This window comes from Rhinoraja longicauda, chromosome 30 (genome assembly GCF_053455715.1).
Source record: "Rhinoraja longicauda isolate Sanriku21f chromosome 30, sRhiLon1.1, whole genome shotgun sequence".
In the NCBI taxonomy this organism is placed as follows: Eukaryota; Metazoa; Chordata; class Chondrichthyes; order Rajiformes; family Arhynchobatidae; genus Rhinoraja; species Rhinoraja longicauda.
Genome location: NC_135982.1, coordinates 10117981 through 10136780, shown reverse-complemented (window position 1 = coordinate 10136780; position 18800 = coordinate 10117981). Strand labels below are relative to the sequence as shown.

At 50.1% G+C, this 18800-nt stretch overlaps 1 protein-coding gene across 9 annotated transcripts in view; it reads right to left on the bottom strand.

Moving 5' to 3' along the window:
- The window catches only part of agrn (agrin), a 519366-nt gene that overhangs the window by 289781 nt on the left and 210785 nt on the right, over positions 1–18800 (bottom strand). For 7 of the 9 annotated variants that reach the window (XM_078425207.1, XM_078425208.1, XM_078425210.1 and 4 more), the window contains one exon: positions 18716–18736. The exons of the other annotated variants lie outside the window; for them this stretch is intronic. In XM_078425207.1, coding sequence (XP_078281333.1) covers positions 18716–18736 — 21 coding nt within the window. The remainder of the gene's footprint in view (positions 1–18715; positions 18737–18800) is intronic. 9 annotated transcript variants of the gene reach the window in all.

The window sequence follows — 18800 nt, the reverse complement described above, 5'->3', positions numbered from 1 at the left end:
TTTTGCAGCATCTCCCCCTCGTTGAAATAAATGATCACAAAATACCCAACGAATATTCCACCAAGCTTTTCGATTTACATTTCGTTTAACAAAGTATCTCCAGGAACATGGAAACATAGAAAATTGGTGCAGGAGAAGGCCATTCGGCCCTTCGAGCCAGCACCGCCATTCAATGTGATCATCCAAAATCAGTACCCCGTTCCTTTCTCCCCATATCCCTTGATTCCTTTAGCCCTAAGAGCTAAATCTAACTCTCTCTTGAAAACATCCAGTGAATTGGCCTCTACTGCCTTCTGTGGCAGAGAATTCCACACATTCACAACTCTGGGTGAAAACGTTTTTCCTCATCTCAGTCCTAAATGGCCTACCCCTTATTCTTAAACTGTGAGACCTGGTTCTGGACTCCCCCAACATCGGGAGCATTTTTCCTGCATCTAGCTGTCCAATCCTTTAAGAATTTTATGCTTCTATAAGATCCCCTCACCCTTCTAAATTCCAGCGAATACAAGCCCAGTCGACACTGCACAGCACCAGAGACCCGGTTCGATCCTGACCTCGGTTGCCTGTCTGTGCGGTGTTTGCACGTACTCCCTGTGTGTTTCTTCCGGGTGCTCCGGTTTCCTTCCACATTCCAAAAATGTGTAGGTTTCTAGGTTAATTGGCCTTTGTAAATGGCCCTAAGCCAATTAACCTACAAACCTGCACGTCTTTGGAGTGTGGGTGAAAACCGGAGAAAACCCATGCAGTCACGGGGAGAACGTACAAACTCCTCACAGGCAGCACCCGTAGTCAGGATCGAACCTGGGTCTCTGGCGCTGTAAGGCAGCGACTTTACCACTGCACCACCGTGCTGCCCGACGTTCTATGTAACCCTCTGGGAGTGGTAATACTCCAGCAACTCAGGGATAAATTCAGGCATTGTTCCTTTGTGGTTGATTGAGTGCATTAACAGAAAGGAGTTCTCCCCTCAGGCTTGCTGCCTGGGATCACCTTACAGAGGCATCTGCTCCAACAAGCAAGGACCTGGAGACCAGGTGAATGAGACAGACTGGGACACCAGTGTGGAGGGTGGAGTTACCTCCGGGAGTGCAGGGCAAGATTTGCCGAACATCTCTCAGAGTGGTTACAAGCGGCATCGTGTTGCAACAGAAAAAGAACATTTCGCCTGTTTTCCCTTCATGGATCATGTCTCAAAGATCAGTCAAAGATTCCCCCTCATCCCTACGCACACGATACAGAAACATCTACCCCACTAGTGCTCAGAGGTAGAGTTGCTGCCTCACAGTGCCATGGACCCGGGTTCGATCCTGACCACGGGTGCTGTCTGTACGGAGTTTGTACGTTCTCCCCGTGACCTGCGTGGGTTTTCTCCGGGTGCTCCGGGTTCCTCCCACACTCCAAAGACGTACAGGTTTGCAGGTTAATTGGCTGCGGTAAAGTTGTAAATTGTCCCTAGTCTGTGTAGGGCAGTGTTAGTGTGCGGGGATCGCTGGTCGGCGTGGACTCGGTGGGCCGAAGGGCCTGTTTCGGTGCTATATCACTAAACTAAACCTCTCCAAGCAGTGAAAGGTGACAAAGTGACCTCTCCATCGGTGAAAATAAAGTCGAAACAACATCAAAATCCAATTGCCAGATTCCCGTCGACCTGTCCCAGGAGAGGCCTTGATGAAATGACCAACACGCCGTCTGTTTACTCCAGCCGCCGTCTCCTCTTCAATGTGCCATGGTCGCACGGTGGCGCAGCGGTAGAGTTGCTGCCTTGCAGCACCGGAGACCCAGGTTCCATCCTGACCACGGGTGCTGTCTGTAGGGAGTTTGTACGTTCTCCCCGCAATCGTGTGGGCTTTCTCCGGATGCTCCGGTCTCCTCCCGCATCCCAAAGACGTACAGGCTTATAGGTTAATTGGCTTTGGTACATTGTTCCGAGTGTGTGTGTGTGTGTGGGATAGAACTAGTGTATGCGCTGATTCGGTGGGCAAAATGGTCTGTTCCCTCGCTCTCTGATGCATCCCGCTTCCTCAGTCGACCGTGCGGTTTTGGTGCGTTTTCCATGGGGAGGGGAGTACGCGAACTGTTCACAGCCGCTAACTTTCCCCTTCACCTTCCACTGCCGCCATCTCCTCAGCGCGTGGAAACGGAGGGGGGGAGCTGCTGGAGTCGCTGCGCTTGCGGCGGTCGTGGTGTTGGCGGAGGCGGCCGCGGGAGGCCCTGCACCAGCCGGGCGAGCGGGCGGATGGAGCGCAGCCCGTGGCAGGAGCACGGAGCGGCGATGGAAGGAGCCGATGCCATCGTGCTGGGCCAGACCCACCCCCTACATCACCGACCCAGTGCCCCCAAGGACACACACACCGGGCCTCAGAGTGAGAATATAAGACACTGCAGGTATTTATTCACAAAATGCTGGAGTAACTCAGCGGGTCAGGCAGCATCTCAGGAGAGAAGGAATGGGTGACGTTTCGGGTCGAGACCCTTCTTCAGACCCATTCCTTCTCTCCCGAGATGCTGCCTGACCCGCTGAGTTACTCCAGCATTTTGTGAATAAATACCTTCGAATTGCACCAGCATCTGCAGTTATTTTCTTACACATATATGAAACTGCACATCCCCCTGGTCCAAGATCGGACTTTTCAGAGACTTGGAAGCTGCAAGATGACCACTCTTCTGTTCCAGAAGAGGATCTATTATACTCATGTACGGTGTGACTGTCTAGATACATTTCACCATTTCTCTGCACATGTGACAATAAATAAACTAGATGGAACGTAACACCTCCCATTAGGAAGCTCAGTGGGTCCAATAGTTTAGAGATGTGCCTACAAACACCAGCACAACCTCAATACCTCCCATTTGATATAAGCCGTTTAGATCTGTAACCCTACCCACTGAAATGGAGATCATTGAAATGGTTTGTATGAAAGAAAAGCAGTCTTTGCTGAATGACGTAATAATCTCAATAAAACACGGTCCATTCAAGTCAGTCGGGAAAATAATGCACTTAAAATCCCTCAAATCTATCCTGTAACAACTGGCAGAGCTGCCGCTTCATTGCAGCCAAGACCCGGGTTCAATCCCCACCTCCCGGTGCTGTCCGTGTGGAGTTTGCACGTTCTCCCTCTGGGTTTCCTCCCACATCCCAAAAGCGTGCAGGTTTGTAGGTTCGTTGTCCTCTGTAAACATTGCTCCTCGTGTGCAGGGAGTGAATGCAAAAGTGGGATAACAGTGGGTGATCGAAAGCCGGTGTTGACTCTGTGGGACGAAGGGCCTTTTCTCATGCAATATTCACAAAATATGCTGGCTTGGTGGTTAAATGACTACTGTAACTTACCCTGAGTGTGTAGCTGAGTGGTAAAATCTGGGGGAGTTTAATGGAATGCAGGGTAAAAATGGGGGCTTGATCGACTCAGTTGGGCCGAAGGGCCTCTAGGACTATAACCACCTTTAAATTAGCCGTCTCCATTTGGATGTGATCTCACGGATTCAGAGTCACTACGCTGTAGAATATTCCAACACTGAAGGAGGCCCTCCTTGTTCATTTGACCTTTTGACCTTTTGTCCAAAATGGCCGCTCCAGCCTCATCCGACTTTCCAGTTCTTGGCCCAGTGTTTTTCAAGCTGGTTGTGCATCAGAAACTCATTCGACAACTTTCAAGGTCTCTACTTTCACCGTCCTTTCAGTGTCCGAGTGAGGCCCAGACCTCCAACAAGAAATGGATCCTCAACCCAGCTAAAATGATTCCAACTCCCTTCTGGTCTGTTCTCTCTGTAGTGGACAGAACATGCCTCTCCCCTCTTTTCTCCCACCTCCAGGTTTTACCTACTCCTCAATGTTTTGTTGTCATCATTCTGTTTCGTTTAGTTAGTTTAGATTAGAGCTACAGCACGGGAAAAGGCCCTTCGGCCCATCTAGTCCGCACCGCCCAGCGATCCCCACACATTAACACTACCCTACACGCACTGGGGACAATTTTACATTTTTATGTCAAACCAATTAACCTACAAGCCTGGGCGTCTTTGGAGTGCGGGAGGAAACTGAAGATCTCGGCGAAAACCCATGCAGGTCACGGGGGGGGAAACGTACAAACTACGTACAGACAAACACCCCTAGTCAGGGTCAAACTCAGGTCTCTGTAATGCGATGTGAGGCAGTGGTTTCCACCGCTGCGCCACCCTTGTGTTAAGTCTGTTTCAACAAGATACACAAGTTGGGTTGATGCCAACCAATGGTGATAGAGTCATAGAGAGAGAACAGCACAGTCCATTCGGCCCACACATTCCGTGCCAACCACCCGTTCATACTGATTTTACATGGAAAGACCGATTGAATGATACAGATCCTTTGGTCCACTGTGTCCACGCCGACCATCGGTCACCACTTCACACTAGTTCTACGTTATCCTACCTTTGTATCCACTCTGTACACATTAATGTGGTGGGACAGTGGCAGAGCTGCTGCCACACAGCACCACAGACCCGGGTTCGATCCTGACCTCGAGCGCTGTCTGTGTGGAGCCCGCACGTTCTACCTGTGTCCGCTTGTGTTTTCCTCCGCTTGCCTCCCACATCCCAAAGATGTGCGGGTTTGTAGGTTAATCGGCTTCTGTAAAACATTGCCCCCTAGTGTGCAGGGAGTGGATGAGAGAGTGGGATAGCATAGAACTAGGTGATCGCTGGTCAGCATGGACTCGGTGTGCCGAAGGGTCTGTTTCCACGCTGTGTCTCTAAACGAAACTAAATTTTACGGAGGCCAATTAACCGACAAATCCGCAGGTCTTTGCGACGTGGGAAGAAACCGGAGCACCCGGAGGAAACCCACACCGTCACAGGGAGAACGTGCAAACTCCACACGGATAGCACTTGAAGTCAGGATCGAACCCAGGTCTCCAGCGTTGTGAGGCAGTGGCTCTACCAGCTGTGCCACTGTGCGACCTTATTAATCCCATATTCTCATTAAACCCCCTCACTCCCCCCCCCCCCCAAAGATTCTACCACTCATCTACATACAAGAGGGAGAGGATTTAAAGAGGCCTTTTAACCTTCCAACCACACACACTAGCACTATCCTACACACACTAGGGACAATTTACAATTTTACCGAAGCCAACGAGCCGACAAACCTGCACGTCTTTGAAGTGTGGGAGGAAACTGGAGCTCCCGGAGAAAGCCCACGCAGGTCACGGGCAGAACGTACAAACTCCGTGCAGACAAGCGTCCGTGGTCTGGATCAAACCCGTGTCTCTGGCGCTGTAAGGCAGCAGCTCTAACGCTGCGCCACCGTGCCGCCCTTGTCACAACCTCTCTGGTTCACCCAAAATCCCCTTACCCACCCTCGCTCGACTCTCCTCACCCCAGGAGCAAGCTGAACTCTGATCAGCTCGTCTTTAAACCACTCCCAAGTGTCTTTTGTGAGCTTACCAATAACAGCTGCTCCCAATCTACTCTCCATCGCTCCTGCCCAACAAAATGTTCCACTTTAGTACCTTCTCTCCCCCACTTTAGTACCTTCCCCCAAGGTCCAGACTTATTCTTATTTATAACTATCTCAAAACTTTAAGGAGCTGTGATCACTGTTCCAAAAACACTCTGCGTAGAACGTTCCAAGGATTCCGCAAAGAAAGGGCCAAACATTCTAACCATTGTAACCGCCAATTTGCAGTAAAGCAGTCTTGCACTAACAGTCTTGCAGCAAAGAATTAAAAATATATAAGCTGGTTGGAGATGCCAATAAGTATCCTGCTGGGGTTTAGTGGAGAGCGGGCAATAGATTTTGTGGGATTAGTTCCAGAGAGGTCTCGGGGAAGAACATCTATAACTGGAAAACCTTCGTCCCGATGCTGGAATAACCATGAAAATATATTGTCGAAAATCCATTATCTATGTCTCACAAGGCTGACGTTCTGAGGAAATTATGTAATTAAAATGCAGCATTGGTTATTTTCTCAGTGGTGGCAATCTAATGATCACCTGTGGAGTAAAGGGATTGAACTCTGCAGGTGGGTCTGAATCAATGGGTAGGCTTCTACTGCCACCTGCTGCCACCTGGTTGTATTACAGGTGGAAATGTTGACCAGGTTCCTTCGATTCTGCAGTAAACAGGTCTCTGGGGTAAATACACAACATCAGGACCTTACAATCTACCCATGGTGGGACAGTGGTCTTAGGAGAGATATGTGCAAAATGTAGAGTCACAGCTTTCTGTACATCTATCTATACAGATCGAAGGTATTTATTCACAAAATGCTGGAGTAACTCAGCAGGTCAGGCAGCATCTCGGTAGAGAAGGAATGGGTGACGTTTCGGGTCGAGACCCTTCTTCAGTCTGAAGAAGTGTCTCGACCCGGAACGTCACCCATTCCTTCTCTCCCGAGATGCTGCCTGACCTGCTGAGTTACTCCAGCATTTTGTGAATAAATACCTTCGATTTGTACCAGCATCTGCAGTTATCTTCTTATACTACCTATACAGATCTATCTATCTGTATAGCATGTGTACACAGCTATCTTATACAGCTATCTAGACAATGTGGAGACACAGCTATCTATCGACAGCTATTGCCAGCATTTGGCCCGTGGCCCTCTAAACTCTTCCTATTCGTGTATCCGCAAATTTAGCTTAGTTTAGAGATACAGCGTGGAAAGGGGCCCTTCGGCCCACCAAGCCCGCGCCGACCAGCGATCCCCGCACACTGACACCATCCTGCACACACTCGGGACAATTTACAATTACACCAAGCCGATTAATGTGTGGGAGGAAACCGGAGATCCCGGAGAAAACCCACGCGGGCCATAGGGTCATAAGTGATAGGAGTGGAATTAGGCCATTCGGCCCATCAAGTCTACTCCGCCATTCAATCATGGCTGATCTATCTCTCCCTCCTAACCCCATTCTCCTGCCTTCTCCCCATAACCTCTGCCACCTGTCTAATCAAGGTCACGGGGAGAATGTACAAACTCTGTTCAGACAAGCACCCAGAGTCAGGATCGAACCTGGGTCTCTGGCGATGTAAGGCAGCAACTCTACCGCTGCGCCACCGTGCCGCCACTGTCTTTTGAAAGTCGTAATTCTATCCATGGAAAAGCCGTGAACAAATGGACTACCCTCTGAGTGAAAAGGTTGCCCCTGAGTGTCCTTTTGAACCCCCCCCCCCCTCCTCACAACGTAAGCCTATGCCCTCTCGTGTTAGGTTTAGGTTTATTGTTGTCACGTTTATCGAGGTGCAGTGGAAAAACTTTGTTTTGCATGCTATCCAAACAGTTCAGATATATCATACATAAATACAAGCAAGTCTTTATGCGGTCACGGTGGCGCAGCGGTAGAGTTGCTGCCTTACAGCGAATGCAGCGCCGGAGACCCGGGTTCGATCCCGACTACGGGTGCTGTCTGTACGGAGTTTGTACGTTCTCCCCGTGACCTGCGTGGGTTTTCTAGGAGATCTTCGGTTTCCTCCCACACTCCAAAGACGTTCAGGTTTGTAGGTTAGTTGGCTTGGCAAATGTGAAAATTGTCCTTAGTGGGTGTAGGATAGTGTTAATGTGCGGGGATCGCTGGTAGGCCGAAGGGCCTGTTTCCGCGCTGTATCTCTAAACTAAACAAGTCAAACTCAGGTACAGCAAACAGTGCAACGGGGAACATGCAGAGTGCAGAATATATTTTGCAGCATTGTAGCGCATCAGTTTCACGGCCAAACTCCAATGTCCGCAATGGGGTAGAAGTGGATCGGACAGTACCCTGGCTTGAGGAAGGACCATGGAGAAGCCTGATTACAGAGGGGAAGAGGCTGCTCCTGAGTCTGGCAGTGCAAACTTTCAAGCTTCTGTCTCTTGTTCCGCATGGCAGCTGGGAGAAGGAGGGATGATTAAGGCGGGACAAGCCTTCGATTATGCTGGCTGCTTTTCCGAGGCAGCGTGAAGTGTAGATGGAATCAATGATGGTCATGAAGGGGAGAAAACTGCAGGTGCTGGTCTAAATCGAAAGTAGACACAAAGTGCTGGAGTAACTCAGCGGGTCAGGCAGCATCTCGGGAGAGAAGGAATGGGTGACGTTTCGGGAGACCCGAAACGTCACCCATTCCTTCTCTCCCGAGATGCTGCCTGACCCGCTGAGTTACTCCACCATTTTGTGTCTACCTCCAATGATGGTTATGTCAGGTCTGTGCGATGGACTGGGCCACATCTACAATTCCAGCGTTCCTGGGCGGGGCTGTTCCCAAACCCAGGTGTGATGCAACCCGACATGGTGGTTTCTCCAGTGCATCTGTAGTTTCCAAAGGGTAGAATCCTCCACTCTGGGGAAAGATACTGCAGCCTGCCAGAGATTCTCTCCCCTATATGTGTACAATCCTATCCCCCATGGGCTTGAGCTGAAAGGAGAGGCTGGGACTGTGGGTGTACGCACAAGTGTTCACTTGAAGATGGCTGAGGCTCGCTGGCAGTCTGTTTGTTTTTTTTCTTTTTCTGTCTACGTGTTAGTGTTAGATGTGTGTAGTAGTCTATATTAGCTGAGTATATGTGGGGGGTGGGGGTGGGGGGGGGGGGGGGAGGGGGAAACCTTTCTTTAAAAAAAAAAATCTCTTCCTCGAGGCGTGGCTCGGCCGCGGGGCCTTCTATCGCCCGGCGCGGCGCGGCCGCGGGACTTTCCATCTCCTTGCGGAGTGCTGCGCGAGTCGGTCTCCTCGGCAGAAGTCGAACTATCTGTCCATGGGAGAAGCATGGGGGAGGAGAGAAGACATTTTCTTGCCTTCCATCACAGTGAAGGGGTGTCTGGAGGAGTCACTGTGATGGATGTTTGTGTTAAAACTTGTGTGTCTTGTGTCTTTTACTCTGTACTGTTGTGTCTGCGTGGCAAATGATTTTCGTTCAATTCATTTTGAATGACAATAAAGGTCATTCAGATTCAGATTCAGATTCAGATTCAGATCCATGCCCCTCGTGACCTTTGTGCACCTCAATAAGGTCGCCCCTCCGCCACCAAGTTCACACCGACCGGCGATCCCCGCACACGAGCACTATCCTAAACACACTCGGGACAGTTTACATTGACACCAGGCCAATGAACCTGCAAACCTGCACGTCTTTGGAGCGTGGGAGGGAACCGAAGATCTGGGGTTGAGAACGCAGATCACAGGGAGAACGTACAAACTCCGCACAGACAAGCACCGGGTGGTCAGGATCGAACCCGGGTGTCTGGCGCTGTAAGGAAGCAAGTCTACCACCGTGCCACTGATTGTGCGTGAGAGAGTCAGCGTGATTTTGTGCGGAGTGCATGCGTGACAGCGGATGTGATTGAGGGTGTGTGCATGCATGTACATGCCTGTGTGGGAAGGTTAGCATGCAAAGAGTTTACAGATCAGGCGATATGACGTTGCACTCTGCTCCTTTTGCTGCAACTGTGTTGCCCGGATTTCCTGCTGGCTGGAACCTGCCACCGCCGTTACAGTGGACAGTGGGAATCTCGAGGCCGAGAGAGGTCAGCCCTGGCCCCGACACAGAGCCAGTATCACCCGTTGGAGGACACTGCCTCAGGGTGCAGGCCCTGATCGAGAAACACCCTCCTCGAACACTTCCCCCTCTCCACGTTACTCCCCCCTCCGTCCAGCAGTTAGCTGGTGACCTTGTTCTCAATGCTTTGACCAACAACAGATTTCATCAGGACATCGTAACATGGTCTGGGAACAGCTCCATCCAAGACCGCAAGAAATTGCAGCCCAGACCATCGCACAAACCAACCTCCCTTCCATTGACTCCATTTACGCCTCACGCTGCCTCGGCAAGGCCAGCAGCATAATCAAGGACCAGTCGCACCCTGGCCACTCCACCTTCTCCCCTCGGGCAAACGGTATAGAAGTATGAAAACCCACACCACCAGATTCAGGGTCAGTTTCTTCCCAGCTGTTATCAGACAACTGAATTATCCCACCACAACCAGAGAGCGGTCCTGAACTACCGTCTTGGAGACCCTCAGCCTATCTTTGATTGGACTTTGCTGGCTTTACCCTGCACTAAATGTTATTCCCTTTATCATGTACGTGTTCACTGTGGACGGCTCGATTGTAATCATGTGTTGTCTTTCCACTGACTGGTTAGCACGCAACAAAGGCTTTTCACTGAACCTCGGTACATGTGACAATAAACTAAACAGAATACAAGAACTGTGTAGGAAAGGATTGCAGATGCTGGTTTAAATCGAAGGTAGACACAAAATGCTGGAGTAACTCAGCGGGACAGGCAGCATCTGTGGAGCGAAGGAATGGGTGACGTTTTGGGTCGAGACCCTTCTTCAGAATACAAGTACTACTGCCTCACAGTGCCAGAGACCCAGGTTCGATCCTGACAATGGGGGCTGTCGGTACAGAGTGCTGTCTGTACACAGTTTGTGCGTTCTCCCCGTGACCGCGTGGGTTTTATCCACGATCTTTGGTTTCCTCCCACGCTCCGAAGACGTACAGGTACGTAGGTTTATTGGCCTGGTTGAAAAGTAAAACTGTCCCTAGTGTGTGCAGGGTAGTGTTAGTGTACGGGGGTCGCTGGTCGGCATGGACCCAGTGGGCCGAAGGGCCTGTTTCCACGCTGTAACTCGAAGCAACATTTTACACCTACGCTGACAGGCTGTGAAGTTCAGCAACTCTAGCTCGTCTTCAGGCAATCCATGCACGAAGATGTGCTTCACCCTAATGGTGGGACAGGGAAGAAGGATTGCTTCTGTTGAGTTTAAATGTGTCAATGGTCAATTTCAGCTGGGAGTTTGGGGGAAAAAAAGCTTGCCAGCACCTCTGCTTTCTTAAGAGTTGAAAGAGGTTTACTAAATACTCCTCAACAGACGTTGACTTTAGAGATATAGCGCGGAAACAGACCCTTTGGCCCACCGAGCCCGTGCCGACCAACAATCACCCTGTACATACATACATACATAGAAAATAGGTGCAGGAGTAGGCCATTCGGCTCTTCGAGCCTGCACCGCCATTCAATATGATCATGGCTGATCATCCAACTCAGTATCCCGTACCTGCCTTCTCTCCATACACCCTGATCCCTTTAGCCACAAGGGCCACATCTAACTCCCTCTTAAATATAGCCAATGAACTGGCCTCAACTCCCTTCTGTGGCAGAGAATTCCACAGATTCACCACTCTCTGTGTGAAAGAAACCTTTCTCATCTCGGTCCTAAAAGACTTCCCCCTTATCCTTAAACTGTGACCCCTTGTTCTGGACTTCCCCAACATCGGGAACAATCTTCCTGCATCTAGCCTGTCCAACCCCTTAAGAATTTTGTAAGTTTCTATAAGATCCCCCCTCAATCTTCTAAATTCCAGTGAGTACAAGCCGAGTCTATCCAGTCTTTCTTCATATGAAAGTCCTGCCATCCCAGGAATCAATCTGGTGAACCTTTTTGTTTGTGTGTTGGTGGTGGGGTGTTTTGTTTTGGTTGTGTCTGTGGGGGGGGGGGGGGGGGGGAATCTTTCTTTTTTTTTAAGGTCTCTTCCGCGGGGCCTTCCATCACCCGGCGCGGCTCGGCCGCGGGACTGAACAGCTCCCGGTGCGGCTCGGCCGCGGGGCCTTCCATCGCCCGGTGCGGCTCGGCCGCGGGACACCATTCTGCTTTAGTTAAACATTTTGTTCAAGATGGCCGCGCCGTTGTGTTTGGCTGCCTGCCACTGTATGTTTCTTTTTTTTCCTAATCAGATGTGCAGCACTTTGGTCAACGTGGGTTGTTTTTAAATGTGCTATACAAATAAAATTGACTTGACTTGACTTGACTTCTCTGTGCTCCCTCTATGGCAAGAATGTCTTTCCTCAGATTAGGAGACCAAAACTGAACGCAATACTCCAGGTGTGGTCTCACCAATGCCCTGTACAACTGCAGCAAAACCTCCCTGCTCCTACACTCAAATCCCCTCGCTATGAATGCCAACACACCATTCGCTTTCTTCACTACCACGACACCCAGGTCTCGTTGCATCTCCCCTTCTCCTAATCGGCCGCCATTCAGGTAATAGTCTGCTTTCCTGTTCTTGCCACCAAAGTGGATAACCTCACATTTATCCACATTATACTGCATCTGCCACACTACCCTACACACGAGGGACAATTTACATGTGACAAATAAATTACCATCCTTGAGTAATCAGCTATCCAGCTGTTCTCCAGAGATGCTGCCTGACTCGCTGAGTGTAGGTTAGTTTAGAGATACAGTGCGGAAATAGGCCCTTCGGCCCACCGAGTCCACGACAACCAGCGATTCCCACACACAAACACTATCCTACACCCACTGGGAACAATTTACAATCTTTTCCGAAGCCAGTTGGCCTACAAACCCATACGTCTTTGGGGTGTGGGAGGAAACCGGAGCACCTGGAGAAAACCCATGTGGTCACGGGGAGAACGTACAAACGCCGTGCAGACAGCACCCGCGGTCAGGACCGAACCTGCGTCTCTGGAGCTGTGAGGCAGATGGGTGGACAAAGCCAGAGGAAACAAAAACAGGCAAAAGGCTGTGAGACAAGGAGAGAAGATGTGTGAGGCTGGAGGAAGGAATACAGGATGTAGCAAGGGGAAGGGGTGGGTAGAAATCCACGTCATTAGACGCCAAGCCATGTTTAAATGGCCTTAAAAAAAGTTTCAAGAAAAGGGAAACCTTCAAAAAGATTTGATCAATGGAGCACAAACTCAGTTTGAGAGACTTGGAGGGAGGTTCCCTCTTCATTAGAAGGGTCTCGACCCGAAACGTCATCACCCATTCCTTCTCTCCAGGGACGCTGCCTGTCCCGCTGAGTTACTCCAGCATTTTGTGTCTGCCTTCCCTCTTCACGACCATTCCCTGACACAATTTAGAGTGAAGGCCCAGATTTGTGTTGATCCCACCTCCCACTCTTGCCATGTGCTCACAGAGTTTTACGGGAAACAGAAACAGGCCGCTCAGCCCACCGCATCCATGCTGACTCACACTCGGTGATTATTTGAGTGATTGAACGAAAAAAGCACGGAAGCAGGCCCTCCAGCCCAGGGTCCACATTGACCATCGATCACCCGTTCACACTAGTTCTGTTATCCCAATGACACTTCCTGCACGCAATTTACAGAGGGCCAATTAACCTACAAACCCGCACATCTTTGGGGCGCGGTAGGAATGAGGGAAAACCATCGATCACCTGTTCATGCTAATTCTCTGTTACCCCACTTTAGTAAACACTCCAACACACGAGGGGCATTTTATTACAGAGGCCAATCTAACTGCAAACCTGCACGATGTGGGAAGGAAATGGGGCACCCGGAGGAAAATGCCCGTGGTCACAGGGAGAACGTGCAAACTCCACGCAGACAGCAACCGAGGTCTGGATGGAACCGGGGTCTCTGGTGCTGTGAAGCGGTGCCTCGGCCAGCTAAGCCACTACGCCACCCACGACATTGCAAATCGTTTTTCACCAGGCTTCACGCTTCCCAGTTAAAGGTCTTCTTCACCTCATTAAAAATCTTGTTACACATGATCAAAACCACATGCAAGTACCCTGGTGGCCTCTGAGCAGGGTCGCAGAGCAGGAAGTTATTAAACAGTGACATGTAGCAGAGAGTGCGAAGGTTTTGTTCGGATGCTGTCCAGGTGTGCTGCACATCACCACCAGATGGCAGCGATGAGCTTCCTCCTGCCCAGCAGTGACTGGGAACAGTGTTGGAGGGAACTGCAGGTGCTGATTTCCACCGAAGAAAGGCACAAAATGATGGAGTAACTCAGCGGGGACAGGCAGCTTCACTGGAGTGAAGGGATGGGTGATGTTTCGGATCGAGACCCTTCCTCAGACCCTCAGTCTATTCCTTCTCTCCAGAGATGTTGCCTGTCCTGCTGAGTTACTCTAGGACCCAACCCATCTTTCCAGGTGAGGCAGAGGTTCACCTGCACCTCCTCCAACCTCATCTATGACCATGACCCAGGCCCCTCTTTTCCTATTGTCAGACTGGAAGAGACAGTAGATATCCTTACGAGAAGGAACATCATTAAAACCTTCCAGCTTCCGTTCTCCCCCCCCACCCCCCCCCCATCCCTACAATCAATCCGAAGAAGGGTCTCATCCCAACATGTCACCTATCCATGTTCTCCAGGGATGCTGCCTGACCCGCTGAGTTACTCGAGCATTTTATGTCTTTCCATCATTGGGTTTGTTCTTGATGAGTAAGGCCATCAAAGGTTACAGGGAGAAGGCAGGAGAATGGGGTTGAGAGGGGAAAAATAGACGAGCCACGATCGAGTGGCGGAGCAGACTCGATGGGCCGAACGGCCTAAATCTGCTCCGATGTCCAATTGTCTTACAAACTGTACTCGCTACTTAACAAGCCTCTTCCCATATCCATTTTGGTGGCAAAGGGCAACATAATTTCAGACCTCCCGTACATTTTCTGCGCCCTTTAGGTGGCGACTATTGCATACTTGTACCGCATGCAAACAGTATCTCACTGCACCAAGTACACATGACAATAAGGCAGCAAGCGGGCAATCAATTAACCTTAGCTTATAGAAGCAGTAGCCAGTCATTCAACCACGTATGCCTGCTCTACCGTTCAATAAGGTTCCTGATAATCTTTATCCTGAAGCCACCTTTCCTGCACGATCCCCATTCACGGGATCCCTTAACATCTTTTAATTAAGATCCTTTCATTTGGGGGCTGCACGGTGGAGCAGCGGTGAAGCTGCTGCCTTGCAGCGCCGGAGACCCGACACTGGATCATGACTACGGTGGCAGAAAAGCCACCAGCATCCACAAAGACTCTTCACACCCCTGCAACAGTCTGTCCGAACTTCTACCATCGGGCAGACGATACAAGGCCTTCTACGCCCGCACCTCCAGAATCAGGAACAGCTTCATCCCCAGGGCCATAGCTGCTATGAACCGGTCCTGCTGAGCCGGATGGTCACATCGCACAGTGATCCGGCACAGATCTACTTGCACTTTATTCTGTTTTAAAACTGTTACAATTTGTTCCATTGGGTTGTTTGAATTAATACTGACTAGCTAATTAATTTATTGCGTCGTATGGGAGGCGCATTCCCAATCTCGTTGTACCCCTGTACAATGACAATAAAGATATATTGTATTGTATTGTCTGTATGGAGTTTGTACGTTCTCCCCATGACCTGCGTGGGTTTTCTCCGAAATCTTCGGTTTCCTCCCACACTCCAAAGACGTGCAGGTTTGTAGGTTAATTGGCTGGAGAATAAATGTCAAAAATGTCCCTAGTGTGTGTAGGGTAGCGTTAATGTGCCGGGATCGCTGGTTGGTGGTGCCGACTCGGTGAGCCAAAGGGCCCGTTTCCGAGCTGTATCTCGAAACTAAACTAAACTAAACTAAACTAAACCTAAACAAGAGGCGGTTTGCAGCTGGTTAAATAGAGTGCACAAGAGATTTTGGAGAAACACCTGGAGGAAAGAATGCAAAGTTGTTTCTTCGCTGTAATTCCAGAACAAGTCACGGCATTTACTGGCACTCTTAACTGAATCAATAAACTAATAAGGAGATACAAGGAATTGCAGGCGCCGGTTCTTATGGAAACAAACACAGAGAGCTAGAACAACTCGGCAGATCAGACATCAACTCTAACGAACATGGACATGTGGCGTTTCAGGTCGAGCCACTTCTTCAGACAGAAGAAGGGTCCCGACCTGAAACGCTGTGGAATTCTCTGCCACCGAAGGCAGTGAAGGCCAACTCACTCGATGTTTTCAAGAGAGAGTTCGATTTAGCTCTAAGGGCTGACGGAATGAAGGGAACCAGGGAAAAAGCAGGAACGGGGTACTGATTTTGGATGATCGCCCATGATCGTATTGAATGGCTCGAAGGGCCGAATGGCCTACTCCTGCTCCTATTTTCTATGTTTCTATGTCATATGCTCCAGCACTTTGTGTACTTTTCCAAATAAACTAAGAAGGTGTCTTGTCTGAATGATAAAGTCATACAGCACATTGGAGGCCATTCGGCCCACCATGTACCTACTAATCTATTTGTCCATCTACGCTAATGCCTTCTCCTTGGTGAATATATTCACTTTGGACATTTTTCCTGTTCCCTTTGGCTCCACATGTGCATCACCCCTTAGCTCCTGAAGTGGACCCACTCATTCACTAGCTGACCCTCTTGCTCTTAACATCCATACAATGACTTCGCATTCCCCCTATTCTTCAGCAAAACACAAAGTGCTGGAAGAACTCAGCGAGTCAAGCAGCATCTGCAGAGAGAATGGACAGGTTTTGGATCGGGACCTTTCTTCGGGCTTGATCCGAAACGTCGCCTGTCCATTCTCCCCAACAGATGCCGCCTGACCCGCTGAGTTCCTCCAGAACTTGGTGCTTTTCTCAAGATTTCAGCATCTGCAGTTCTGTGTGTCTCCATTCTCCTTATTCTTATCTGCAAGTATATTTCTCGTCTATCTTTCTGTCTTCCTTCTTACACACTCCCCTCCTCACCCTAAATTCTTCAAGCCATTCGTCAGATTGTAGTTTTCTCTACCTGTCACAGGCTTCCATTTCTCACCTGGTCAGGTTCCACCTAAACCACGGAATGGATTTCACAAAATTGCGGCTTGGATTACAGACAAGATGGGCCGGATTTAAGAGTAAAATAAAGACACAAATTACTGGAGTAACTCAGCGGGTCAGGAAGCATCTCTGGAGATCAGGACATTTTGGGCCAGGGCCCTTCTTCAAACTGATTGTGGGGGTGGGGGGGGGGGGGGGGAGAGAGAGAGCTGGATGAGAGGTGGGGACAGGACAAAGCCTGGCAAGTGATAGGTGGATACAACTGGGGGAGGAGGGGTGATAGATAGATGGTTGGAAAAAGGCCTGGGATGAAGAGACAAGAACAGACAATAGGTGCAGAAGGATGCCATTCGGCCCTTCGAGCCAGCACCGCCAATCTTTGTGATCATGGCTGATCATCCACAATTAGTACCCCGTTCCTGCCCTCTCCCCATAAGACGTGTGAGATCAGGATAGAAGAGGCACGAACTGCGAAGCCGGAAGAAAGAATATAGATGGAAGGGGGCAGGGGGAGGGGGAGAAATGGATGCAAATACAGGAAGGCCACAAGGAAGAGGGGGGGGGGGGCAGGGGGAAGGAGGTACATTTTAAGAGTAATTTATAGATGGTTGTGACTCCTGCAGTGTGACTCCTGTTGGGACTGAGGGTGCAGATCTGAGGGTGGAGTGGGAGCTGGTCATGTTGATGGTGGAGTGGGAGCTGGTCATGTTGAGGGTGGAGTGGGAGCTGGTCATGTTGAGGGTGGAGTGGGAGCTGGTCATGTTGAGGGTGGAGTGGGAACTGGTCATGTTGAGGGTGGAGTGGGAACTGGTCATGTTGAGGGTGGAGGGTGCAGTGTGGGCTTCACTATCTTGCTCCTCTCACACATGGGCTGGGGGAGTTTTGGCCCTGGCATCCTTCCCAATCCAGCTCTGGGTGCAGGTTCCACCCTCTGCCCCACACCCACCAGTTTAGACACCAAAAGTTGGAGTAACTCAGCGGGTCAGGCAGCATCTCTGGAGAAAAGGAACGGGTGACGTTTCGGGTGCAGACCCTTCTGAAGGAGGACCAGGCCTGAAGATGGGTCTACGTCACCTATTCCTTTTCCCCAGAGATGCTGTCTGACCCGCTGAGTTACTCCAGCTTTTAGTGTCTACCTTTGGTTTAAACCGGCATCTGCCATTCCCTCCGACACCACCCACCAGTTTCCCCGTTCTCTGTCGATCAACTGCACCCCAGCCTAACCTGACAGAACCCAGCAGTTCAAGGAAATCAGCAGAGGCTGAAATGGAGCACGAAGGCTGGCAAGGAACGCCTGGGCCGAGTGGCCAGCTTCTGTGTCACATCCTGTGTATCTCAAAGCCGCACATCGTACATGATACTCTCGCACCTACCTGATCTCCCGGTGGCTCAGCACTTCATCCCCCCCTCCCCTTCCCAATCTGACCTTTCTGTCCTGGGCCTCCTCCATTGTCAGAGTGAGACCCAGTGCAAATTGGAGGAACAGCACCTCATATTTCGCTTGGGCAGTTTACTCCCCAGTGGTATGACCATGACTTCTCTAACTTCAAGTAACCCTTGCTTTCCCACTGTCTCCGATCCCCCCCTCCCAGTTCTCCAGCCAGTCCTACTGTCTCTGACTACCTCTGCTGAGTTACTCCAGCATTTTGTGATACCTTCGATTTGTACCAGCATCTGCAGTTATATTCCTACACATTTTATCTCTGTTTATTTTGTTGTTACCTTCTCCCAGCTTCCAACGATCTATTCTCCATTTTCCTTTATCTCCACTCCCTCTGTCCTGACGCCTGCCTTATCTGTGTATCTCCCCTTTCCCCTGACATCAGTCTGAAGAAGGGTCTCGATCCGAAACGTCACCCATTCCTTCTCTCCTGAGATGCTGCCTGTCCCGCTGAGTTACTCCAGCATTTTGTGAATAAATACCTTCAGTCTGAAGAAGGGTCTCGACCCGAAACGTCACCCATTCCTTCTCTCCAGAGATGCTGCCTGACCTGCTGAGGTACTCCTGCATTTTGTGTCTATCTTCAATAGGACCCGGGCAGGTGTTACATTGGGATCAATCGCCTGTTTCACCTCACTTTGACAAACCGCCTTGTTAAATGAAACAATCTTTGGCAGATATCACAACCTTTTAAGGATTAGTTCGAGCAAAAATGTAAACTAGCATCCCAAGTGATGTTTGAAGCAACCAGTTACTCACCATAACTAATCCTTCTGTGTCCTTTGAGCAGCATAAAATAAGACGGAGAAGTTTGTGTTAAGAAAGAGAACTCTTAAAAACTTTT